Here is a 26,885-nt window from a genome sequence, read left to right as displayed (position 1 = left end):
CGCTCCCGAGTGAAGGGTCTCCAAGTGCTTCTCCGGGTCTTTGGCGCCGTTAAGAGCTAGCCGTGCGCGTGGGGACCCCTGCCCTCCACCCCTCCGGGGCAGGCCCGGTGCATAAGGCAGGGCCTGCGGGAGAAACCGCTCGCCTCAGACACAAGGGCCGAGTCTGGGGCGGTGTGCAGAAGGGGGCACCGTTCCCGGAAGGGCCCGCCGGGCCAGGGCGGAGGCGCTCACCTCTTCTCCGCGGGCTTCACGCCCACGGACAGGGAGGCCATGGCGGTGACAGTCTCGGCTTCCTCGTTCTCGCACTTCTGGGCCTCTACCAGAGAGTGTCCCACCGTGGAGCAGAGGCGCGGCAGGGAGCGCCAGTACTGGCCTGGGGCAAGGGAAGAGCTGTTACCGGGAGTCACCCGCCTTCCCGGGGTCTCGAGCCGCACTCCTCCCGGGCGCCTTGAAGAGCACCTCTCTCGGGGGACAGAAGCCGGGGTACCCCCTGGCTCACAAACGCTGGGCTCCCCCACACTACCAGCCAAGTCCTCGGGAGTGGGGCCTCTCCCCCGACTCGGGCACTGCCCTTGCGAAGGGGCCTCCCACACAGACCCTCTGAGATGGGCGGGGGGCGGTGGGCCTAAGGGACCCCCTCAGCGTTTGTTGGCAGACACGGGCTTCCCAGCAGGGAGGCTGGCGGGGACCCAGTGTCTGCGCAGGGAGCGCAGGGCGTAGCCTGCCCGCAAGACAGTCCGGGTGATGTGGGTCAGCCCGTGCCCCTGGGAGGTTCCTGCTGAGCGCTGGCCCAGGCAACTCACTGTGGATTTCTATGACTTTCTCCATGGACCGGACAGCGTTAGCATTGGGTCTCTGCTGCAGAACCTTTTCCGGGAGAGGATCAAGCTAGAAAAAAAAATCGAAACACACTGTGAATACAGATAGAGTCCCATGTGTGTTGAAGGGGGACGCTCAAAGTCAGCACCTCTTTGCTGAGCGTACTTGCTAACAGAGAAGAGGAAAAACCCAAATATACCTTTGCTATTTACTATACGATTTTTGTTTAAAAATTTTTTTTTAACGCCTATTTGTTTTTGAGACAGAGAGAGACAGAGCATGGGCAGGGGAGGGGCAGAGAGAGAGGGAGACACAGAATCCGAAACAGGCTTCAGGCTCTGAGCCGTCGGCACGGAGCCCGACGCGGGGCTCGAGCTCACGGACTATGAGATCGTGACCTGAGCCAAAGTCGGACGCTTAATCGACTGAGCCACCCAGGCGCCCCTATACGATTTTTGTTTTAAACAAAGGTAGATTTTTTTCCTTACGAATCGTAAGATCAAGACCTGAGCTGAAGTCGGACACCTGCCCCTAGATTTATTTTCTTTAGGGTAATTTTTGTAGGAGACCGTCCGGTCTACTTGTGAGTTGCTGCGTCGGGAGGCACCGTGTCGACGAGCGGCTGGTGTACAAGACCTGGGGCCTCCTGGGACACTGCACCACAGGCTCATCAGTAGGGGAAAGCATGGCTACTTTTCGGAAATACTGCTTTTGTGTCCCTAGTCTTACAAAGAATGCCTGAATGCCCCATTGACGATGTTCTTCCAAAACTGGGGAAGAGGTAAAAGGAAGAAAAGTGAACAGAATCTCTCAGAGGGGAGGGACCTTTTGCTGCAAGATTTTCCTCCAGTGCAGGCAGCAGAAGGTAATCAGGAAAGAAACACAAGACAACCAGAGGGGCCACAGGGCAGACTGGAGCGTCCCCAACATGACAACCAAGCACGCTGGTTCAAATGCATCACGAAAACACAAAAGTAATTCTAAAAAACTTTAAAGGATTAGACAAGCCTTTAAAATGCAGGGAGATGTGCTGGGTTCCAGAAGGAAGCAGAACCTGCCCAGGGCAGTCACACGTCCTGGGACAGCCCCCCAACCCCCCGAAGATGAGCTGGCCTCACGTGGACAACTGCAGAGCAGGACTTGGTTCTTGGCCTTGGCTCTGCGGAGAAGGGACACAGTCCCCCTGAGAATCAGCCCGGTTTACAGGCCGCTGCTTGCAGTGCTCAGGTGCCTGGCAGAGCAGCCGCAGACCCTCTCGTGAGGACCGCGTCCCCAAAGCAGGCTGCCGACCAGGAACGCCAGCTCAGTTCCTTGAGTGCCCAGTCAAAACATCGTAAGACAGAGGTCAGCCAGCATGGACTGGGGTCAGGAGAACAAGCTCTCGCCCATCACTCTCCAGCAGAGGGCACCAGGCTCCTTGGGGAAATGGGGGATTTTCCAAGGTTGGCGCAGGGCAGGGCTGAGAAGGGCCTGGTGGTCTCGAGGGACCAGATGGCAGGTGGTGCCGACAGGATGCGCACGAGGCCCATCGGGAGGGAGGCACACAGGGGGTACTGAACTTCACCCAGAGCATGAACGTGTCCAGGAGTCCGTACCGATGGAAAAAGCGATTGAACAAATCGATGGGGGGGTGGGGAGGAGACATGTTCTTGAAGAGGGATTTCAATAACTTCTGCACAAGCCCCCTCTCCAAGACGTGGAGTGTCACACCTTCCCATGTGTCCCCTCAAGTGTGAGTTGAGCCCCTCTTCCCGACATCCACCACAGAGCACGTGTGGAAGTGGAGAAAGGGGACTTCACACAAGGCTCACGGTTCACTTCGGCAGAGATAAGGCCCAGGGAAGGCACTGTCCTGGACAGAAGCAGGGGGGCACCTGACCCCGCGGCCTTCCTCCCCTGTCCAATCGTAAGGAAAAACCAGGCAAACGTCAATTGAAGGACGTTCTACAAAACACCTGAGTAGCATTCTTCGATTGCGGAAAATTGTCAACGTTTCAAAAATGACAACCAAGGGAAGCTTGAGAGACCCCCACAGCCCAGAGGGGGTGAGGACAGGGCATGGCCGGTCGCACGGTGGGGTCCCGCACGGAGCCCGATGCGGGAGGGGCGGTCGTGGGAAGGCGAGCGAATGCTGGGCGTGTTTGGGCGTGAGCAGTGCCGTCCAGGGTTGGCTCCCAGGCTGAGGTCAGACGGGCCGAGAGGAAACCGTGCGAGGGGTCAGCTATCCAGGATTAAAGGTCTAGTAAAAAAACCGCAGATTTATGTCCTCAAAGACCGCACTTCTTGAAATGATCAGTTTTAAACTATGCAGTAAGTAGGTTTAAGATGCGTTAAAAGTAAGATACTGCTCCTGAAATCTTTATTGTACTATATGCTAACTCACTTGGATGTGAATTAGAAAACAAATACTCGGAAGATAAAGGTGATTTTTATAGTAACAAAAATAAGTAAGACACTAACCTAGGATTACTCACCGGGAGGATTTGAAAGAGAGCCAAACAGAACTTCTAGCAATGAAAACATAACAGCAGAAATTGGCAACTCGGATCAGAGAAAGAGAAACCTGATAATCTGGAAGCAACAGCGGAGGGGGTGGCCTGAATGCACCAGGGACGAGGGGAGCGGGCAGAGGGGGCAGGGCTCCGTTCATGTGCTCAGTGTCCAGGGTGTGGGGAGGGGTCGTTAGGGGCGCCCACGGCCGAGGCGTCTCCAGGACTGACTGACGGGAAGGATCCCCCGTCCAGAAGGGGGGATGAGACCCGAGCAGGAAGAATCATACGAGACACCCACCCCTGTGCACACCAGTGAGGCTGTGCGATGTCCGAGACCAGCAGAGAGCTCTGATAGCAGCTGGAGAACACGGTGTGCAAAGGAGCCGGTGAGCCAGGCACTGGCTGCTTCACGGCAAAGAGAGCAACGGGACAGGGTGTGATTGTTTCAATGTGCCGAGAAAGTGACGGCCAACCCAGAGCGGCACCCCTGCTCACTCACGCGTGAGGGTAAAATCACGCCTTTAATAAAAGCAGGCAAACGGGGGAAGGTGACGGCCGTGTCCTTCTCCGGGGAAACGTAAGGGGCGTGCTCGTGCTGAAGGCACAGTGGTCCCAGGTGACGGTGTGAGAAGCAAGAAGAAATGAGCAAAGAACGTGAATGCAGGAAAGGCCACAGAAACAGGGACCACAGAAAACCACGGTAATGGTGTCATCCCGGCGAAGCTAAAGGAAAAGCAAGCAAGAGGCATGAGCTGCCGGTCAGGGACTGCACGTGACCCGCACGTGACCCGGGAGGGGGCTGGAGGGGGGGCTCCCAACAGAGCAAGTAAACACGCAGGGCACCAGGCACAGGTCAGTTACGGGAGGCATGTAGCTTTTCTGTGCAACCACGTCCAACAGGGTGTCGTTTAGTCCACGGCCCCGCCTGGGTCCGGGGGGCGGGGGGGGGGGGGAAGAGGCCACTGACCACATCACTGGTACGTGTTGTTAGTGTGTGTAAGGATCACCACTGGAAACCACAACCAGCTGTGTAGCCCTCCTACGCAGCGGGGACAGATGCGACGCGGGGAGCCCCCCGTCAGGTCGTCACGGCGGGAGGAGGCCAGAAGCCGTTGGTGAGAAGGTGCTGCGGAAACCGGGGGAGCGCAGGGCAGGGCGAGATGTGGACGCGAGTGTGGAAAACGCGGCAGAGCAACAAAGGACGTTTAAGGACCAGAGTCTCCACTTAAAGGCCACACCTCGGACTGGCTATAAAAATCAGAATGAAATCCAGCCCTTATGCTGAGAGAGGAGGGGGCTGGAAGACAGGAGGAGAGACAGACAAGCCAGAGCAGGAGCCTCAGGACACAGTCAGTGGTCCACACCACGTGCGTGAGCGGGAAACCGTGGCTGGACATAAAGGAGGGCTCTACGGAGTGATACAACTTTCAATTAATTCACCGAAAGGACAGGACTTAAAATTTGTACACGTTTGGCGAAATTTGCTCAACACGTAGGACGTGAATGTCGCCAGAACCAAAGTGGGTGGACAGAGGCGCGCCGTGGGAGGAGAGGGTGGCCCGTCTTCCTTAGAAAGAGCAGGCAGAAGTCGACAGAGAAAACCAAATGTGGACGCTACAACAGGCCTGGAGGAGAGGACAGAGCCCTGGGAGACGGGCGGAGGACGCGTGCTCCTTCCAACACACCGGGAGCGTCCTCGCAGACGGACCGCACTCCGGCCGTGGAGCGAGCGTCCCCGCAGCCACACCTCCTGCTCCTGCCACTGCCTGAGCCGGAAGAAACTGGTAACAGACGAGAGCTGTGAGCCTTTAGGTTTGGAGATTCGAACAAACAAAAACCCCCACACCCACCAATCACGGGTCAAAGAAGTCATCGACAGAACTCAGGAAATGCTCAGAAATAAACAGTAATCAAAGCGGCACGTATCCGTCTGAGGCACACGCAGGTCAGAAAAAGCAGGTGCTCAGTTTAAGAGGTGAGCGACAGGACAGAGCAGGCCCGGACAAAGACGTGAAGAAAACACACAGAAAAGGGGCAGAAACATATTCTGGAAAAGAAAAAGGACACTGGAGCTGAAAGCTGATTCTCTGAAACAACTCAAATGGACAGGTCGTGGCGGGACTGGGCGAGGCCGCCACCCAGGCACAGACGCGGAGCCGGGAGGTGAGGGGGCCACGGCTGGGGTGCCACAGGCAAGAAGAAACCTGGCTGAGGTGGATGAATCTGCTACGGCGTGACCTCCCGGCACTAACTCAAGAAGGGACAGAAGTGACGCAGTCAGTCACCTAGAACCTTCCTGCAAAGGAAACCCAGGGCGCAGGAGAGCCCTCCAGGCAAGAGATTACTCTGATCCTGCACTCGCTCTTCCGGAGGACAGAAAAGAGGAAGATGCCTAAGTGTCCATCTGTCCACCCACCCATCCATCCGTCCAGCTGACCACCCGTCCAATCCCCTGTCCATCCGTCCGTCTTGCCATCCACCCACCCCACCCATCCGTCCAATCTCCCCCTCTACGAATAAGCGGGAAAACTCCGGCCTAGTAGAAAACTGGGCAAGAGCCATGAGCTTCACCAGAGAAGAAAGCACGGGCTGCCAACAGGTCCCCGAGGACAGGCTCGGAACCGGCAGGTGATGAGGAAACGGCCCACCCTGCCCGGGGTGCCGTTCGCCCCTCAGGCGGGCAGAGGTCGAACGTCAGAATGCCGAGTGCCGCCGAGGCCCCACGCGGGGACTTGGCGGGAAGCTTCGACCCGCGACAGCCTGGTGGGTGCCAGGTGGGGAGATGTGGAATCAGAGCCACAGCAGGACGGTCCCCCCAGCCGCTCCCCCCCGGCCCGGCCCCCCGTGTGCGGACAGCAGCGTCCCCGCGGGCAGCCTGCTCGGCCAGGTCCTGTGTGGACGGCGGTGAGGGGCGGAGCCCGGGCTCCACGCACCGGGTTCGGGTTTTCACAGCCGCGCAGCCCTGACTGTCCTGCCCGACTCCAGTATCGTCAGAAACTTCGATCTCCCGCTTTTAAGAGAAAAATGGTTTCAGAAACCCAACTCATTCCGTAAAGTCTCACTCTGACGCAGAGGGCTGCATCAGGGCGAGGAAGTCGTGACTGGCTCGGCTCGGGGTGGGGGGCTCCTCACGGCCAGTCTCCGGGGCCGGCTGGCCCTCCAGGGGCTTACGTCACCCTCCCCTCACAACAGCCTCTGCCACCGTCCCCTCCAAGCGCTGCGGTGCGCGCGTCCCTGCGTTGTCCCCACTGCGTTCCCGTGGCGGCTCCCTGTCCCGGGCACCCCAGGGGATCAGCCTGTGGCTCGACTGCGGCCTGGGGCTCGCTCTCCGTCCCAGCTCCTGGCGAAGGCTTCTGGAAGGTGAGGTGTCTGCGTGCTTGCATGAGGAGCACATGGGGAGGACGCGTTCACCCCCCCCGCCCCGTGCTGGCCACCTTGTCCCTTCTCTGTCATGAAGTTACGCGAAATTCAAGGGAAAGATCCCGAGAAACCTCGGGGCAAAGCACCGCCCGCGTCCTGGGCTTGCACAGAAGCCCGAGGGGACGCCCCTGGGGAGAGTGGGCGGCTCCTGTGGGGTCTCCGGGAGGAAAGGGGTAAAGGGACAGAAGGGAAGCAAGGGGACAATGCAGCATGTCGCCGGTGGCACGTGGTTTGTTCCCGTGACGACTGGCGGAGAGCTGCAAGGCCGGCGCGAGGCCGTGCTGAGGGGCAGACGGTGCCGGCCCGGAGCATCGCCCTGCAGGCTGGCCCCTGGTCAGCTGGGCCCCGAGCAGCCACCCAGCAGCACCCGGCACCTGGCTCTGTTCCGGGGCCGGAGATGCGAGGCTGCCTGCCTCCAGCCTTGGCGTGGCGAAAAAGGGCCGGGAAACGGGAGGAACTTTAGGACTCAGAGTGTTACCCCCTGACCAGTTGGGATTTTGTTCTTTCATTTACTATTTGCGGGGCGGCCCGCTAAGTGCGAACCGCTGTTCTACAAACCCGGGCTACGTCGGTGAACAAAGCACACAGCACCCATCCCCCAGCCTTAGGGTGCCATCCTAGTGATGGGGAGAGACCGCCAGGTGAGCCAGAGCCTTACTAGAGGAGTAGATCCAACAGAGAGCAGGGTCGCGGGACACAGGGTGTGGTGGGGGGACTGCTGTGTCCATGCAGTGGCCAGGGTGGTCCTGGGCAGGTGCCCTCTGAGCAAAGACCAGGAAGAAGCCAGGAGGGTGGAGCCATGGCGCCCTGGGGACGTGACAGGCGTGGCCGGGCAGGGGGAGGGGGCAGAGTGGTGGAGGGGAGGGCAGGGCAGGCTGGTGCAGGGGTGGGTTGTCCTGTCCACCCTCGGGGCAGCAGTGACCTTTCTGGAGACGGGGCCAGGTGGGGGTGCAGGCATCGGGAGGCTGAGGTGGGGAGCAGAGAAATGGGTGGTGGAACCCCCCCCCCCCAACAGAAAGGCCGTCCAACAAGAGCGGAGGGAGGGCGGCCCTGCCCCCCACGTGCCAGACTCACTGAGTCCCCGGGCCTTTGTGTCCTGGAAGGGGCGCTCAGCCGGGGAGATGTGTCACTGAGCTCCAAAGCCTCGTGCTCGCACTGTGGGCCTCCTCTGGGAGACGGCTCTTTTGGGGGGGAGCAGATGGGCCGGCTGTAGACAGGAGACCCCCAAAGCCGCCCTGATGCCTGGGTCCGGAACACTTCAGAAGCACACCTTAAGCTTAGTCTTTAAAATGCTGGCCTTAGCACAAGTGAGCAGGAAACACTCCGTGTCCCACTCTGAGGATGACAAGCGTCTGGCCCTTGCAGACCGTTCTTGGTCTGATGACAGCTGTTCAGGGCTTCAGCTCCTGAGTCTCGTTAGGAGGGGAAAGCCTTTTTCTGCTCCACAGTCTGGAAGTGCCGCTCAAGAACCAACAGGTTCCGACGTCCTGAGAAAATGGTGCTCAAGACGTCCTGGCAGAACTTGGGTCGTTGCTCGTGCTTTTCCTCACGTGGGAAGATCTGCGTCGGCCGGGAGAACTTCCACGACAGAGGCGCCGGGGCCTGTCCACGGGTGCGCCCGTCCCGTCCACACTGGGAGCCTTTCTCCGGCCCGCACCGGGCCGCCAGAGGCCTTGCGCAGCCACCCGGCCAGGGCCCCGGCCGCGTGGGTCAGCTTGGCAGCCTTCTGGCCCTCGCGGTCTCCTTCCCGCTTCTGAGTCCAGACTGCCAGCACCCAGCAGGCACGCCAGGCCTCCTTCCTGCCAGAGGATGTCACAGGGGGCCCACCTGTAGCTCTGACCCCCACACCAGGCCCTGGCTGTTCTGCCGGCCCCTCCCGGGCCCAGCTCCCCATAGCAGTGCGCCCGCCTCTCTGTCCCCCGAGTGCGGTGGGTCCCTTTTCTTGAGGGAGACTCCAGCCTCCTTGGCCTCAGCAGGGCTGCTCCCCAAGAACAGATTTCAGTCTTCATCCTTCCAAGGACACAGGCACCCTGACCATGCCCCAGGGGGCTCCCTGCCGACCGCCTCCAGAGGGGCCTTCAGGGGCCCTGGGTCGCTCCCTGGTCACTCTTTGAGGCTAAAGGGAGTCACGTGCCAGTGACATCCTCAGCCAGATCCCTGCTGTCCCCGAGCACGTCCACAGCTGCTCACGGCTGGGGCCCAGGGGGGACGCTCCCCACGGCTGTCCCCAACTGTGGCTGTTTTGGGGGTCACCTGAGAAGTCAGTGGTGGTTCCTCGGCCGTGCTGAGCGTGGGGAGGGCTGCTGTCTGCCCGCTCGGGCTGGGCAGCCGTGGTGCGTGGAACCGTGGCAGGGGCGCGGCCACAACTCCCTAACCGTCTCTGTCAGCGGCCGTTTCCATAGCTCTTCTGGGGAAAACACAAAGGCTTGTAGAACACGAGGGGCTGGTTTCCAGCAAAGTTTTTGAAATGCAAACACAAGCCACAGGAGGACTAAGAACTACAAATCACGATTCCTTTTGGGAAAATTGGTCAAGGGCTCAGACACACAGCCAGCACCGCCTCCGCTAACCCACAGCCCGGGTGAGGTGGGCTCCCCACGTCTCGTCTACACAGCGGGCGGCAGGGCCCGGCAGTGGGGCTCGGGGAGCTTAGTGGGCTCTGGATGGTGCCTGCGGGGGCTGGGGGGACCACGTGTCAGGCTCGGGCAGCGGCCCCATCGTCCTGGGGAAGCAGTGGCTACGGGCTCAGGGCGTCCCCGTGCCTGCAACGTCGCGGAGCCTTCTCTAACAGCTGCTGGTGGCCCCCTCCCCAGGCACGTGCGGGGCAGCCCCCTGGGGGTCCCTCCAGCCGTGCGGAGGACCCGGTCCCGTGTCCTGGGACCGACCCCGGAGAGCTCCCCCGTCTCCCCTCTCCCTGCACCCTCGCCCCACCTTCCGTCTGGCTCTGTCCTCGTAGCTGCGGCTCCTCCTGGAAGAGGGGGAGTCGTTGAAAATAGCACCCCCCGAAGGTGAGCCCCGTGAACAGTGTTTCTTGCTGGCAGGGCCACAGTGGGAGTGTGGCGGTAACGGAACCTGCTGGACAGGCAGTTCACGGGCCCTGCTCAGCCGCCACCCCGGGAGCGGAACCAGGCAGCCTGCGACCGCGTGGACCCTCATCCTCGTTCTACAAAGGGGGCCAGGGAGGGTCAGCCTGTCACCACATGCCCTTCATCCCACTGTCACGATGATGGGGCGAGGAGGGCACTCTGTGCCAGGGCAGGTACAGCTCTCCCCACTTATAGAGCACGGCGCGGGCCCGCCCTTCCAAACGTTGGTCAGCGGGTGACTCGTCACCCTGGCCCCGGTGCACACAATCTGAGATCCTGTGTCCCCCACAAGCGCCTGCTGGCCCCCCCAAATGGTCACTGCGGGCCTGAGGGGGACTGACAGGGAGCGTGAACACGTGTGTGAGGGCGTGTGCAGGTGAGGGTGCACGTGAGAGAATGAAGACTGGCTGTCAGGCTGTCACTGTCTCCCCGTCCCTGTCCCTGTGTGTCTCTGTCCCCATCTCTGTGCCTCTGTCTCTCCTGGTCTCCCTATCTGTCTGTTCCCATCTCTGTGTCTCTCCGTGTCCCCATCTCTCACTCGCAATTGTTGTGACCACTGGGAGCGGTCGCACCGGCTCCTTTCCTAAGCGTGAGGGTGCAACGAGGGGCCAGATCCCCCCACACCTTCCTCAACGCCGGTCTCACCTGATCCCCCAGCATTCTCCACCGATCTTGGACGTGGGCCGAGCGGCAGTACATAACTTTGAAATACCCCATGATTAAGCAGAAATTGCCCAAAAAACCCTACCCTTGTGGGGGCCCGTGCCCCGGGCCCCTCACTGCTGCAAGTCAGACCGGAGGCCTCGGTGCCCACCTGCTGGGCTCCCCGCATGTCTGCCTACACCGCTTGCTCTATGATACTTATGCGGCACATTCAAATGATTTTCCATTGTCAACTGTCACCGGTGGTTGCGAAAACCTAAAGCTGGAGCCATCACGTAAAACGGCTCTCAGGAGCAAGGCCGGACTTCAGATGGCCGTCGCCCGGTGGCCCAGGGGACGGTCCGACCGCTTGTCTGCAGGCCGCGGCGGCTGCGTGCCAAACTGTCCCACGCGCGGAGCATCAGCCCGGAAAGCCCGCAGGGAGGAGGAGCGGGGCTCAGTGCAACTTCCTTGCAGGAGAAAGACTTTCAAGAGACCTCGATACAACTAGTGCTTAAGGAAAACGTCTTCTTCGTAGAAGGGAAACGCCCAGGGAGCGGGACCAGGCCCGGGCTTTATCGTTGTGTAAAGCGACTAGCTGTAACAATCGACAAGCTTCAGGATGGTCTGAGTATATTGCTCAGCTGTTCTTAAACTCTAGCACACAGTCTGGGGGCGCGGCTGCTTTCTGTGAAGAAAGGGTGGTGACGTGTGGACACGTTAAAAAGCAGGCCCGTCTTTTACTCCAGAACAGCCCAGCGCATTGCTAACAACCTGACCGGAAAGGAGGTCTGCCACCAAGCTCCGTGGTCTACACAGCATGCGTGACAAAAGGCTGTCAGGAGAACACAGAGCCCCCTGAAGCCCACCGCCCACGCCCCACCGCTGGCCACGGCCCGGGCGCCACGGGGCACGTGGAAGCAAGTCCTTCCGGGAGCTGGGTGCCGGTGACTCTGGCTCCTGGTCCTACTCACCCTGGTGCCCCTGGTGGCGAGGGTCTAGACCCTGCTCCTCCAGACCCTGAGCCCGGCCATCCAGGGCTGCTGGGCAGGAAGCACGGGAGGGTCTCCACCACTGCGGTCCTAGGACAGCCCCCTGGGCCAGCGCCCTCCTCCGGGTGTGTGGGCCCAGGACCAAGACGCTGTGGTTCTCCTCCCTGCTGCCACACCCCCCAGGGTCACCTGCCTTCCTCTCCTTGTTGGCCACCTCACCCAGAGGACACACACAGGGCTGCCCGAGGATCGAACCCCCGACAGGCCGTGCTCACACGTGACCCTGAGCTCGCGTGGCTGCAACTAGGCCTTGGGATTCAGACCTCACGTTTGCCTCCAAATGTCATCCTGTCAGCCCCGTCCACCCCGAGCCTGGAGGGGCACAGGCCACACGTCTCACCCTGCCGTGTCCACAGCGTGCTGCTGACGGCTCACCCAAGTCAAACGGAACAATACTGACCGCCAGTGGCCGGAGGACAGAGCCCTGCATTCTGTCACTGGAGACCTGTCTGCGCTCTGTCGTCCCACCGCGTCCCGTGGGATGCAGTCAAATTTCACAAGCGCCCTCAAGTGCCTGCTTGAGCCCCACTTTGCACCTTCCACTGGAGCCCTCCTCAAACGCCGTGCGGGCCCTGTTGCCCGCTGCGTGATCCCGACGGGGGTCTAGGAGGGCAGACGTGCGGTGGGCCAGAGCCCGCTCTGGGAGACGTGCCTCCTGGCGGAGCCCTAACTGGCTCAAGCTCCCAGGCTGAGACGCGGCGTCTACAGCACAAGAAAGGGGCCTCGACAGGGGCCTTCCTGGGCCAGGCAGAGGCAGCCCCACACGGGGGAACCGGCCGGTACTCCGCACAGCACCACCCTCTCCCTGGGCTTCTGGGCCTCCCGACAGAGGGCTCAGTGGAACGGGAGGGGCGCCCTCCCCACCAGGGCCTGCTTGACTGGAGCCCAGAGCAGAGCCTGACAGCCACAGGGGCCGTCTCCGCCTGGGCCTCCCGCCCCAATCCTCCGGGCCACCCTGCCTTCCAGATCTTCTTGGGAGCACCCACGAGTGGCCCGGGGATCAGGCACCACTCCGGTCAGGCGGAGTCCTGAGCCGTGCGTCCTCCAGCCGCAGTTCGGGGCCTTGCCACTCGGGCTCCTCTGAGTCCAGGTGAACAGGGGGAGGGAGACCCACACGGGGACGGCGGCGTCCCCACGGACGCCCAGGGAATCCGCCCGGCTGGAGCGTGTCCTCGCACACTGCAGACCTCGTGGGTCGCCTCCGGACGTCCCCCACGTGGGCCCTGTGTCTGGTGAGCCTGGGCCCCCGGCCCCTCCCTGCTGTAGGTCGGGCCTGTGATCTAGGGAGCCCCGCCTGTGCTCCCCCAGACACCGGCCGGCTGGCCTCAGACCGCGCGGCGGTGCCACAGCGAGCGACGAGAACAAGCAGTGCTGTGAGGGACCGGAACCCGCCCCGCGCTCCTCCGAGGCGGTCAGGACACAGGCGTGTGACCCCACGTCCAAAGGCCCGCGGATGGCTTTAAAACGTCAGGAAGAGCACATTTCGGGAAACCAAAGTGGGAACTACAGACCAGTTTCGGGTCACACTTCAGACGCTGCAGGAGGCATTTGCCCGCCCGCCCTCCGTCCACCCACGGCTGGGCAGCTCTCCCCACCTGCGGCCCCAGCCGGGCCGGGGCAGCCCGGCCCAGCATCGCCCTGGGACACAGCGCTCCCGGGGACACTCTCCCCTGAGCCCTGAGAAGCTCCCTCCCCGGTCCAGACCCTCCGAGCTCAGCTGTGCAAGCCAGCATCCCCCTGACTTTGTCCCGTGGCCTGGGTGGGGACAGGGCCCCAAGTCTGGGTGTTGCCGGGACCTCATGCCCCAGTCTGCAAACCTGCACGGTGATGCTGCCCCCAGAATTTACCTTCAAACCCCTCTGAGAAGGGACTGTCCACGGAGGAAGTGGGGAGATGAGAAAACCCACAAACAGAGGCGGTACCTTTACAACACAGGACCCCAAGCCACCTTTACAGAGAAAAGGGTTCTGGGTAGCCCTTCAGCTCCCACCCTTCCAGCCATGACCAGGGCACTGTGCAAGTGTGCAGCGGTCCTGCTATGGGGTGCAGGGGGGAGGGGTGGGCGGACATGACCCCCGCCTGAGTACAGATGCACCAGAGCCCACAGGTCCGAGCCCCGAGCCTGTGCACAGAGCAGCCGCGGACGCCCCGCGCCTCCTACCTCGTTGCCCAGCAAAGCAGAAACACATGCTTCCGAGGCGTCGCAGATGGCCGTGAGGTCGTGGCCCCCCTCCAGGGCCAGAACAATCCGGCCGCCAGCCAGGCCCATCAGCTGCTTCGTCAGGTACCCGAAACCTGCAACAGGAAATGGGAGGCGTGAGCGGAGGGCGAGGGCGGGCCGCGGATCAAAGCACCCAGAGACGCATTACATCACGTTACAGAGACCCAGGGGGCTGGCGCTCCGAAACACATAATAGAAGCCAGGTCTGATTGTAATAAATTCATTGAGGAATTTCGGTTTGGGATTCTGTTTGATCTGTTCGAGAGTAGGAATTACGGTTTGGTGCTTTGATTTTATAATGCCGCAAATCATCTCGTTTGGGGGAAAGGAAGGAGCCCCCGGAGGAGCCCCTCGGTTGTTGGGCTGGGGCCACAGAAGAGGCACCAAGAATGTGCCCCTGAGGCTGTGTCCCGGGAGCCTCGGGGCCAGGGAGAGGCGCAGGGGTCTGGTCGGCCGGTGTGCTGGGCACACGCGTGTGCACGTACAGTCACGGGCACACGCGCCATGGTGCGGGCCCCTCCCGGACTCACACACCACGTCTGGCGTGTCTGGATTTCATCAGGAGCCACAGCATGCCCTCTGCACCCACCTCCCCTCCCACCAGCAGAAAACGCATGACGGGTAGTGGTGATGACCGTCCTCACCGGCACGTTCTGATGTTTATTAGAGCTGGCGAAAGCCGTGCCGCCCTCAGCGGCCCCGTCACAGGCCGCCATCAGCGGCCCGGGCCCAACGCTGGGCCATGACCTCCCAGAGCCTCGGCTGCATCTCTGACGGGAACGGTGATGGGGCCCCGAGGCTGCCCGGAGGGCCACAGGCGCCTCAGCCTTTACTGCACTTTCTACAAAGGGAAGGTCTGGGGCAAGCCTGAGTCGGGCAAGTCCGTGGGTCCGTGGGCACCATTCTTCCGGCAGCACTTGCTCATTCTGTGTCTCTGCGTCACGTTTTGGTAATCTTCGCAGTATCTCTAACTTGTTCATCATCGTCACGTTTGTCATGGCGATCGGTGGTCACAACTCCCGCAAAGCCAGCAATAAAATAACTTCTAATTAAAGCACATACGTGGTTTTAGACGTGACGCTATCGCACGCCGAACAGCCTACACGGTAGTGTAAACTAACTTTTATCTCCAACGGGAAACCCAAACGTTCCACGGCCTTGCTCTGTCGTGGAGGCCTGGGCCTGAACCCACGTGGTCTCCAAGGGGAGCCTGTAAGTGGAGAAGCTCAGAACACGGCCAGCAGCAGGCTGGCCACGCACGGAGGGGCGCTGGGCGTGATGCTACGCTTGGCCCTCTGCCCGGGCGGCGTGTGGGCCCCCGGGCCCCGAGCCGGCATCAGGGAGGGCTCTGAGGTCTGTGCTGGGGCACGGCCCCCGCGAGGGCCACCCTGTGCATCCACCGTTTGCCCTGTGTTCTTGGGGGCGGCAGGCACGGTCACGTTTTTGGTAAGATGTAACACGGACAGTTTCCTCCTATCGTTGCTAAAGGGGAGGCTTGAAATGCAGAGCACGCCTAACCGTAAAAACAGCAGAATCCAGACTGTGTTCCTGGGCGATCTGCAAACCCGACTTACATCTGGCGGAGAGGTTGTAGCCGCCGAGTGGCGTGGGGTGGCCCTCCACGGCGTCGAAGCCTGAAGACACGAGTACCACGTCTGGGGCGAACTCACTGGCGATGGGCATGACCACGGTTCTGCGAAGGGCAGGAGAAGGCGACACTGGGTTAGCTGAGGGGGCACGGCCGGGAGGAGACTGGCCCATCTCCCACCCGGGTCAGCAGAATAAGGGCTCCGCACGGGGGCTGGGATCGGAGGACTTGCACCCAGAAGGTGATCACGGCTCATTTCACAGCACCCTCAAAGCCTGAACCACTAAGCCCCGACGTGAATGCCCAGGGAAGCCACCACACAGGGGTTCTGGAGGAGGCTGGTTGATTATGTTGGGGGACCTATAACCCCCGCAGCACCAGCCACCCAGACTGCTAAAGATCTTCCCCATGCCTCATTTTCAGTTCCCTGTAGGTGCTGTCTCGCTCCTGTAGGTGGGGGTGCCTCTGTTCCCCCCATCTCCCTTCACGTGGCCCGGATTCAAGACAGGCACAGTCACCGACTGCCCCCGGCACCAGGGACCCACAGCTGTGGGGCTGAGAGGACAGGGAGCCCCCGAGCAGCCCTGGCCCGGAGGGGGGCCCCGCTCGCTCCTGCACGCCAGCCACAAGCGACTGGATGGCCGGCAGGCACACGGGCGGGGGCGCTCAGTGGGTTAATCGGACACCTGGGATCTTTACGGGGACACCAGATAAGCACATTTAAGACAACGGACGGGCTAAAGGTGTAAACACCCACCGAGAGGTCCAGTGGTTTAGTTACATTAGGGAAATGAGGAAAACGGCCCCATGAACAGTGGAAAAAACACTTAACACAAAACAACCACTCGCATGTGGTCTAATGACACCCGCCCGGCTACAATGGAGGACGTGTCACAACAGGAAGCTATGTGACTTCATCCGTCACTTAAGCTTGCTCTATTCGATTCTGAATCCATCACCAGACTTCCCGGGTCTCCCTCCTCCCTCTGGGCGAGGCGGACCCAGGGGCCGGGGGCCTGGAGCAGGCTGGGTGCGCCTCCACGGAACTCGTCACCTGGGTTCCCCCAGGGTCGTGCAGGCCGGACCACATTTGTGCTGCACCAAAGGCCACTTCCTGTCCGGCACCTTCCAAAGGCCCACAGGCCCCACTGCTCATCTCGGACTCTCAACTCAGTCAAACGGGTCTCCGGAGGCCCACCCGGGCCCTTCTCACGCCTGCTCAGCGGGAACACCACGGCCAGAGGGCAGCAGGGCTGGTGGGAGAGCCTCCAGTCTCTCATGCTTTGTGTTATAAAATAAAATTTGCCACGAAATGCGCCACTTAAGTCAGCAAAGTCAACTCCATAAGGCACCAGCTTGGGCCAGCAGAACCAAAAATGAACTGCTTCTCCGTTCGGGAACAACTCTCAGACATGATCGCATTGAGACGTCCCTCTGACCTCAGGCAGCGGAAGTGACGAAAACCTCAGCGCACGAGGTTAAGACCCGCGGGACGCGCACGGGCCGGTGCCGGAAGACCCAGAGAGCGAGCCCGTCCGAGAGGAGAGCATCTGTGATGTGGGAGGAGCCTCCGGGCTTCCCTCTGATCACGTCAGGCACCGAGAGAGTCCGCCACCGACTTCACCCCAGGCCCTTGGCCGGCCCGGGAGCCCGCTTCTGGGACCTCCCACTGGGCAGGCCCAGAAGATCAGGGCTGGCTTTGGAGGCTCTCTCGGCTTCTACTTTTCTTTCCTCTGAGGCTGGGCCCCGTTCGTACAGCTGTGTCCGGACCGCCTCAGCCACGGGCTGGTGAGGGCAGCTTCCAGCAGGGTCGGCGCCGTGGGGTCCGTCCGTCAGGGGTTGCAGGGCACCGCATGTGAGTCTGGACCAGCAGGTGTTCCCGCCCAGGGCCCGAGAGGAAACGGAGTCTTTGGGCCACGGGGCCTGTTGCCACCACCCGACACGGCCCCGGTCGTGCGAAAACAGCCCCAGCCACACGGGAACACATGCGCGTGGCCTGTTCCACTCAAACTTAAAAAGACACGAGGTGGGATTTGGCCCACGTCCGCTTCAGACTCTGCCGCGATGACGTTGCTAGCATCCTTCACACCAGACACCGGCCCTGGATTTGAGCACCTTTCTCTGTGCCCGCTGGGACGCTGCAGCACAAGCCCTCAGATTCCGTGAACGCAACGTGCAAACCGCAGTCTTTACACAAACTGTCCGCTTCAGCACACGCGCCATGGCTGGGGTTCCGCGCCCTGCCACGGAGGCCGGAGGCGAGGAGGTCCCGGTGCTCGTCCCGTGTCCACGTCACGACCAGGGACGCACTCTGCCTTCCCACCCACACAGGACGGTCCCCTCTGAGGACCCGGGTCGCCCGCGGTGGCTCTCGGCGGCCCCAGCCGATCGACACCTGCCTGCCAGCGGCTTTCGCTGAACTTTGTCTTCAGGCAGAACAGTCTCAGCCACGTGCCTGGCTCATCTTGGCGATGAGAACCACGGACGTTTTCTGTAGATGCCGGCTCGTTCACAAAGGGCTCCAGCAGCCGTTTTGAAGCCAGCGCGTGCTGTGGGCCTCGTTCTCTGCTCTGAAGGACTGCTGAGCTATTTTGTTCCTAATCCCCCCGCCACAAAGTTAACAAGAACAGCACGGGAGGAAGTTAATACCAAGACAGCGCCCGGCGCCCACGCTGGCTGTGTGGCATCACTGAAAAGCCAGTGAAAAACAAGACGCGAAACAGGCTGACCCCACGTGTCCGTGTGGGTGTGGGGGGCACAGGCCCATCGGCCACGCGCAAGCGTGGGCAGCTGATGTACGAGCACGCACTCTCGCTTTACTTCCGGCTTTGGAGCCCCGCAGGTTGTGATCTCAATCACCTGCCAAAGCCACGAAAACCAGGCGTGGTGAGTGCCAGGCGGGCGCACGGTGGGTCTCCAGGCCGGTTTTCGGTAGGTAGGCCCTGGAAGAGGTCACTTCCGCTCCACGGGACTCTGCTTCTTGGCCTCTAGGAAAGGAGCCAGATGTGCCCTCCTGACGGTCCCATCGGCCTTCTAGAACCCCCACGTCATCATCCCATCCAGGACCCCTGTGCAAAACATCTATGTTTCACGGTGTTGCAAAGAAAATGGGAATCTGGCCTCAGGTTTCATTTCTAGAATGAAATTTTAACAAGCAACTTGGTCTCTGAAAACAAGATGTCAATATTTACTGCAGGCCTTCTGTCAAATCATCACTTTAAGGTGAGCGCTCCTGTGGGGCCACCGTGGACGTTCCTCAGGGCAACGTGAAGGCAGAGGGGTGAGGGGGGAGCTTCCCAGAGCCGCACGCTCCCCACCGTCTGCTTAGACGCGGGAGGAGGCGCGTCTCCCAGAGAAGAGATGGGCACGTGCCCGTGACTGGTGCGCCCCTTACTGCGGGACAGCAGAGGGCACCCGGTTCTCAGGAGCCACACCGCCGGGTCCCATGGCCCCAGAGCCCCCTCGGCATGGCCTGGCCCTGGGGGCTGGAGCTCAGATGGTCGGAGCAGTGCTGAGTGACAGAGCCTGGCGCCTCGCTGCACGCTCGCCCCGAGCGCAGCCCCACGGGAGGCCCTGGTACGCCGCCCGCTCCCTTCCCGAGGCCTCGGCAGGGCCGAGGCCGGCGCCCCCCCTCAAGCCTGAGGCTCACCGGCCACTCTGCGCCCGCCAGCTGGCGCACACGTCTGTCCGTGTCCGCACCGCGGATCTCCGCAGAGGACGGCTGCGTGCCCAGGATAGGCGCAAGCTGGCGTGGTGGGGTAGCGTGAACTCGATCTGCTACCGTGGGGGACGCTCGCTCCCAGTCCCGGCTGCCTTGTGGGAGCGACAGCCAGGCGGATTTACGGGCATTTACACCTAACAGAAACGTTCCTCGTAAGCCACCCCGTGACATCTGGTTACGCAAGGCGTATAAACTCGCCACCTGCAAACCCCACAGGGGAGTCCACGTGCAGTAACCGATTCTGCCCTTGGTTCCTGCTTCTGGCAGGAAATGGCCTTTCTGGTTTGTCCCTCAACCAGGGCCCCATGCAAAACCCACCAAACTCGAGGTGGTCACGAGCCTCGGGCCAGTGGCGCTGCCTCCAGGGCCCGTGCCCACCTGTGTCCGAGAGCACCTGGGGAGCTGGGAGGTGGCCTCCATGTGCCCCAGGAGCCTGGTCCACACCACCGACCCACACACCTCCCCCGTCACGTGGCACCCGAGGGCTCTCGCGACAACACCTTCTGCTCTGTCCTCGTCGCGTATTTTGGGTTCGGTCCTGAAGTTAAAGGTCTGCAGCCAGAGTTGACGTGAGCGGGAGCCGCCTGACGGACACACAACAGCTGTTGCTGAATTGCCCGAACCGGTTTCACGGGAGCTCGGTGCCCTGGGTGTCTGATGACACGATTTTAACAGCCATGGCATTTTGGTAATTGAAAATTCCTACTGTTGGATGCTGTGCACATCCTTGCCGTGAGGGCTGGCGTGTCTGCTCTGACATCTGGATTTGCCACCACCTGCACGCTGGGCCTGGCCTCTGGGGCTTCGGGGCGTCAGGGCTCCATGTTTTGAGAGCCACCGAGATCTGTCATTTTCACCAAGGTCACCCGGAACGAGGCTGGAGTGCCTGCCCATCCAGTATTCGAACGCTGCTGGGAGTCAGGGTCAGAGCAACGGTAACAACGGGAACCACAGGCTCTGGCCTGGCTGTCCCTGACGGTCACGTCCACGGCCGCGTCCTGCTCCTTCCACTCCACAGGCACCGCGGCCAGCAGGAGTGAGTGGGTGGGTAGGGCAAAGCTGGACACTGAGGCTGCGCCCTCACCCGCCCCCGTCTCCTCTACACCTCCAGCTCTGCAACCCCGCCGACTTCCAGGCTCCCTGCGCTCTGTGAACCCAGACTCTGCCCTCAGGAGGTGGGGATGTTCCTCCACTCCCCCTGCTGCCTCCTCAGAGGGCGGGGAGGTCACCTTGCTCTGAGCCCTGCCCCTCCCTGCTGCTCCTGTCTGGCTGTCATTTGCAAAGTGGGGCACCCAGCTCTGCTGGCTTCTCTACACCCTTCACCATCCAGGGCCTTGCCAACACAGTGCCCGTCCCTCGCTGCCCACGGCCCCACTGCCACCGTCGTCTCCAGTTGTGCTCGGGCTCCCCAAGGCTGTCGGGCCCTGACGTGCTCCCAGCTCTGTCCTGACACGCTGCCCGAGGCTGCCCTGCTCCGACGTGCTCCCCATGGCTGGTCCACCCCGACAGACGGGCTCCCAGCTCTATGTCCCGTCCCGATGTGCTCCCAGCTCTGTCCTGCTCCTCTCCTGGGGCCTGTCCCCGGGCCTGCACTCTTGGCCACCTCCACCCATCTCAGCGCTCCCCTGCAACTCCCCAGCACGGTGCACCCCTGGGCACAAGCAGCAGAGGCGGTGGGGCTGCTGAGGACGCCACACGGACCCACAGCCGGCCTGAGGAGCAGGTCTCTGCTGGGCTGCGCATGACAGTTCCGTCCCCTCAGGCACCACGGCCCAGGCCTCTCCCAGCTGCCCCCCTCTTCCTGCCGCAAAGCCAACCTCGGTCTCTGGCTCAGTACACTTGTGCTCTCTCCCGGGTTCCCGCCTCGCTCTGGGCAGGACCCTGGCTTCACCCCGGCACCCGACTCCAAGCCACAAGTATGAGCTGACCGCTCTGCGGCCGAGTCCTCATCGGGGCTCCCGCAGCACAGCCGTGGAACACTCAGACCCGCCGTGTTGGTCACCTGGTCAGAGCCCCTGACACGCTTGACCGATGGGGCCATGGTCCCGGCCCCCAGAGGCGGCTCCCGACACAGGCAGGTCTGTGTTGGGAGGTGTGCTCCCACGGGGATGCCCCCGCGAGCAGGTGCCCGAGTACGGCTGTCACTGCACCCGCCTGCGAGCCCCACAGCCTAGGGGCCCTGCTGTCCCGGTTCTGCCCCGCCCTCGAGGGCGGGCACCAGGGCTGGCTCAACGTGACCTGCCACGTTCCGCTTCTACGTCACCACGGAACGTCCTCCGGGAAAGTTTCCACACGGGAAGGGGTGTGGACGCCCTCCCAGGGCCATCCCTGCCTCTAGCAAACGAGGTCCGGGGGTTTGGATCCAACGTCTTCACAACAGCGAGGCCTGGACTCTTGGAGCCTCTGTGGACAGACCCGCGCGGTGGGCGCCTCCGAGCTGTGCTCGCCCCCATGGCTAACACGGGAAGCGCCAAGCACATTTCACAACAATAAGTAAAAATTAAAAACGATTTTGTAAAGAATTTTTCGTTGGGAAGAAAAAGGAACAAACTCCCACAAAACAGCTTATGAAGTAACAGAAGCTTATGAAGTAACATAAGCTCCGAGAGCCTCCGTCCTTGGGTCACGCTTGAAAGGTTGGAGAAAAGGACGTGAATCTACCCAGTGGCTCAACTTAAAGGCAAATCGCGACTCGTTAAAAGATTAAAGTTACCACTTCAAAATATCCAGTTTCACTGACATCTCTGATACACTTTATAAAAGCACATTTAAAGCGAAGCTGTGATCTAAAAGCACACGTAATCCCAGTTTCGCTTCCCGAGCGCTGACACCGGATGGCAGGTAGGGGAGGGGTAGGAGAGCGCATCCTCTCCGTCCGCCAGGGCCCTCAGCCCCTGCTTCTGCACTTCAAAGCCCGTCTGGCACGGGCTGGTTTGAATTAGGGTTGCCTTTTGTCCTCAAGTCTGAGCCCCAGGAGAAAGTGCGGCCACTTCTGGATTTCATTAGGGGCAATTTTCTTATCTCTTCTTCATCCCAGGCTTGATCTCCTGAAACGCAACGTGGCAGGCCGTGGGTCTGAGTAACAAGGTGCTGCGTCTAAGGCCCGCATTGTCCCCAGGGGCCCCCAGAAAGGGGGAGACGCACAGAAGAAAGGGGAAGACGGATCCTGACCCTTCTTCCCCCAGCCGATCGATGCCCAGGGAACCATAAATTGTAAACTTCAAAGTGCTACTTTACATTGAAATCAATAAAAAAAAAAAACAAAACCAAAAAAACCCTGAAACAATTTTCCTTTTCAAAGAGGCTATTTAAGCTTTAAAAAGTTCATTTGATAAGGTATCATCATGTACGCGCTTGGCAGAAGACTAAAACACAACGTCAACAGCAACTCGGAGAGAAAGGTTCATCTTAAAGGCTGGCCCCAGGCAGGCGGCTGGGGGAGGGGGGTCGCCCGCGGCCGGAGGGCCACCTCCCGGTGTTGGGCGTCCCCGTCTCAGGACCAGAGCACCCAGAGCACCCAGTGAGGCTGAAGCCCGGCCAAAAGCAGGGGTGACATGAAGTACAGAGCTGCCCCCACTGCTGCGGCCAGCCCAGCCGAGCACAGCGCCGCCCTCTGCCCGCGGCGTGCCCTGGGGTCCCCAGCAAACCAATGGTCCTCACGGCAGGTGCCCAGACACTTTACTTTCCAAGTGGCCTTCCGAGAGGGCTGGTTCTCGGGCCGAGGGGTGACAAGGTGGCACAGGCGTTCCACGGACGGCAGTGAGGCCCCCACTGAGGGCGCTGCACAGGCTCGATTTCGTGATGTGGATTCTTAACCAGGCACACGGGCAAACTGCCAGATCCCGTACCCACTGGGGGAGTCCCTCTCCCTTAAGTTAGGCACGCGATTGTCAAAATTACATTATATCTGATGAGGGGTAGGAAGACACATCAAAATTAAGTCAATGAGATTAAAGGAAAAAGTGACCCGGGGAAATCAGGGCAGAGAAACCAGCTGGGGAGGTGACGGACGCGATTGTAAAAACCAACTTTGTTGCTGGAGAAGCTAACCTGCTGCCTCGACTTAACCAAATTTGAGCCGTTACTTCCGTGAACCACGAGCAGCTGGGAAGGAGCTTCTATCCACACAGCGATGCATCGTGCCAGAGCCAAAAACCGTTCCGAGTCTGGGGAGCGGAACTGTGTTCGGAGACGAGCACGAGGGGTCCCGTGGCCCCCGTGGGGCCCCCCGGAGCACACGGCGGATGCTACGGCAGAACGTGTAAAGACGTGTCCTCCTACGGAGCCACCCCCGCCAGAGACACACATGCACATGCTCTCGCACCTGCACACGTGCCTACACGCTCACAGCCCTGTGCACGTGGATACACGCACACGCATGTCCACAGAGACACAGGCATCACGCGTACACACGTGTGCTTTATATTTACGGCAGAAGGAGAGCAGGGAATTCGAGAAACAGGAAGGGAGGAAACTTCATGGGGCTCCAATTCCCAGCACACCGACCGTGTTTTCTAACGACGACCGAGAGACCTAGCACGCTGAACAGCACCCTTCTCCTCACGGGGCCCTGGGGCCCCAGAGCCCCACATTCTGGGGAGAAGGGAGAGGCCGCCACTTAAAACAAGTGGCAGAAAGCCTGCATTGCCGAGGGTCTGTGTTTGGTCGCAGGAACTACTTCAACCTGGCCCAGATCAAAGGAGAGATCACCATTTCATGACAAAACAAACACTCTGTTTAAAGGAACCGTCGCACAGCTCTGTCCTAGCGGGGCAGACGGCGGCCACGCACCTCCCCAGAACCGCAGCAGGGAAGGCGGGACACGGATTCCTGCCTCTCATTGTCCCACAAGGACTTCACTGGAAGGAAAGCTGGGAGATCATGAAATCTTTCCGAACCAAGCATCCGCCTTTCTGAGCCCCGCACTGAGGTCCTCACCCGGGCCTCAGTCACTTCCTTACCGTCAAAACCCAGAAGGGTTCCCGTGTCTCGCTTAAAGCCCAAGACGGACCCGCTGCCGAACAGAGGTGACAAGACAGTCTCAGACTCCAGCTGAGGCTCTGAGAACCAACTAAGAGAAAAGGCTGCTACAGAAATGCCCCCGTGTGGGGCCCCTAGGGATGCCGGGGGAGGGGCCTGCCCGAGAGGGGCCTTGGGGTGTGTGTGTGTAGGAAGAGGAAGGTCCAAGAACATCAGTAAAACCGAGCAAGAGCTGGGGACACTAGTGTGGAACCCCCGATTGTCTGACAAGTGCCCCGTGGGACAAGAAGCCGGGACGCTTACCTGAAGGCCGCCAAATACTCCGCGTCTCCCATGGGGGGATCGAGGCCACCAGTGAAAGCCATGTTGACGTTGAAGCCCACACCTGGGCCTGTGCCCACCTGAGTGGGAGAGAGAAGCTCGTGTCACAGGCCCTCAACTGGAGGGCACCCGGCCCCAGTGTCACTGGCCTGGGGCTCTTGGCTCAGTGGCCCGGCAGCAAAGCCTGAGTCCTGTGCTCCCCAGCATGTGCTCCCAGGGCCCCTGACACGAGGACCCAACAACGGGGAGAGGGCTCTCGGCCACCTGTGCCTGGAGGGGTGTGGGGCCGCCCTTCTCCCTTGGCCACGGCCCAGCAGTGTCTGAAGGCCTGTGGCTCTGCGGCATAGACACTAACAGAGGCACCGAAATGCGAGTACAGGAGGCTATCCTTCCCTACCTCCTTCCAGGAAATAAGGCCCGGAGTCCGATTAAACTTCTCCCCTTGGTGTCGGGGCCTCTGTGTTCAGAGCGAGGGCAGGCTCTGCCGGGGGCTCGGGAGCCGTGAAGGAGCCTGTGAGCCGCCAATCCCCCCTCCCGTGTGGCCCCGGACAGCTGAGGGGCAGCACGGCGCCCTGCCCAACGGATGGACGAGAGGAATGGGCAGGAGGAAGGGTGCCCGGGCTCTCTCACATCTGCCTACGTTGGAGCCAGACGTGATGGCCAGTCTGTCACTGGAACCGCAGGCCAGATAAAGCCCCCGTGGGCACGTGATGGAATTCAGCCCACGCCTGCCTGCCGTCGCTGGGATGAATGCGAGCAGGGAGGCCTGGCTTGTGCGTGCGCAGGGGCTGCGCACACTTGCCCTCTCACCTGCAGAGCGGCCCGGCACACGGGCGGGTGGGTGGCCCCTGCTCACCTCGTCTGGTGCCCCACTGCCCGGGAAGAAGTTGCCATCGTCATAGCGGTGAAGGGAGATATAGAGGACGTTGGGATCGTTGTAGAAGGCCTGCTGGGTTCCATTTCCGTGGTGCACGTCCTGGGAGGCAGGGAGCAGAGGACCCAGCGCTAGCGGGACGCCTCTGGGCTCCCAGCGTGGCCGGGCGCCTGCGCAGGGCCCCGAGGGAGCAGGGCCCAGGGACAGAAAGTAGAGCCCCAGGCTGCGTCCTCGTCTGCCTCCCTTGCCCTCGGCACCGTGCCACAGTGCAGCTTCCGGCAAGGGGGAAGAGGGTGGGGCGTTTCAGCCCCACCCAGAGGCCAAGGTTTCCCAGACAAAACCGTCCGGCCACTGCCACATCTGTGAGAAGGGAGCGGACTGCAGCCGTTCCCCTTCGAGCACGTGTGAGGTGTTGGCTCTGTGCTGGACACTGGGGTGCAGCAGGAGGCCATCCCGTGGGGTCGGGAGGGACAGGTGCACACAGCACGGGGGTCCCGGGCCCCAGGCTCGAACAAGAAACTGCTTTTTTTTTTAAAATTTTTATTTATATTAAAAAAATTTTGTTTAAGTTTCTTTCTTTCTTTGGAGAAAGAGACAGACAGCATGAACGGGGAGGGTCAGAGGGAGGGAGAGAGGGAGAATCCCAAGTAGGCTCTGTGCTGTCAGTACACAGCCCGGTGTGGGGCTCAAACCCGCGAAACCACGAGGTCATGACTTCAGCCGAAACTAAGAGCTGGACGCTTAGCTGACGGAGCCGCCCGGGCCCAAACCGCTTCTGATCACGATGCCTGCATGTCAAAAGCACAAAAGTGGGGCAGGGCAGCCAGGCTTCCTCCCAGGCCCAAGGCCATGCACGGCCCGGGTCAGCACTGGAGAGGCCACCAGGATGGGCAGCTGGCTTCACATGTGTGAGAAGCTGTGGGCAAGCCAGTGAGTTTAAAGCCTGGGAACTACTTGGTATCTTTGTTATTTATAACAGTTGTCTGTGAGGAGGGCTTGGGTGGCTCGGTCGGTTAAGCGTCCGACTTCGGCTCAGGTCATGATCTCGCGGTGTGTGGGTTCGAGCCCCGCGTTGGGCTCTGTGCGGACAGCTCGGAGCCCGGAGCCCGCTTCGGATTCTGTCTCCCCCCCTCTCTCTGCCCCTCCCCTGCTCACACCCTGTCTCTGTCTCTCAAAAATAAACATTAAAAAAAGTATGTTAAAAAAAAACGTAAAAGCTATCTGTGCTCACCACAAGCGATGTGGCAGGACAGACACCTGATCCCATCAACCAGAAAGCCACCACAGCTGAGCAGACGTGCACCAAGGCTGCGGGGACGGGAACCTTCCCCACCTGAGGCAGCCCTGCACGTGCGTGTGCCCTTTCCCGTGGGGGCGCACACCCGGGGTCAGCAGCCCTACAACCATCGACTTCCTCCCGCGTCCTGGCCACGCCTGCGTCGTGGACCGAGGGGATGTTAGCCACGTGGTCACGAACCGCTCCGCACGGAACACCTCGGCAGCACCCCTAACTAATCCTCTGGGAGGAGTGGAGGCCGGGCTCATGGGGACACGGGGACGAGGACCCGAGCACGCTAAGCACGGCCTCTGCCATCTACGCGCCCCTGGCCAGTGCCCGGCACCTGAGAGCTTGCCGGTTTCTGCTGGGCTGGGGTTTGGTGTTTCTTTT

The 26,885-nt window shown here is 61.1% G+C and overlaps 1 protein-coding gene across 5 annotated transcripts in view; it reads right to left on the bottom strand.

The window, feature by feature from the left end:
- HDAC4 (histone deacetylase 4) overlaps positions 1-26,885 on the bottom strand; it is a 250,122-nt gene that overhangs the window by 4,893 nt on the left and 218,344 nt on the right. For 4 of the 5 annotated variants that reach the window (XM_049614549.1, XM_049614550.1, XM_049614551.1 and 1 more), the window contains exons 20-25: positions 25,199-25,318; positions 24,325-24,422; positions 15,307-15,425; positions 13,673-13,806; positions 804-888; positions 232-373 (exon numbers count right to left, since the gene is read on the bottom strand). In XM_049614549.1, coding sequence (XP_049470506.1) covers positions 232-373; positions 804-888; positions 13,673-13,806; positions 15,307-15,425; positions 24,325-24,422; positions 25,199-25,318 — 698 coding nt within the window. Of the gene's footprint in view, positions 1-231; positions 374-803; positions 889-13,672; positions 13,807-15,306; positions 15,426-24,324; positions 24,423-25,152; positions 25,319-26,885 lie in introns of those variants that run through there. The other variant, XM_049614553.1, reaches the window with a different exon arrangement.

This window comes from Panthera uncia (assembly GCF_023721935.1).
Source record: "Panthera uncia isolate 11264 chromosome C1 unlocalized genomic scaffold, Puncia_PCG_1.0 HiC_scaffold_3, whole genome shotgun sequence".
In the NCBI taxonomy this organism is placed as follows: domain Eukaryota; kingdom Metazoa; phylum Chordata; class Mammalia; order Carnivora; family Felidae; genus Panthera; species Panthera uncia.
The sequence above is the reverse complement of the archived record's forward strand: the minus strand, read 5'-3'. Positions and strand labels throughout refer to the sequence as shown.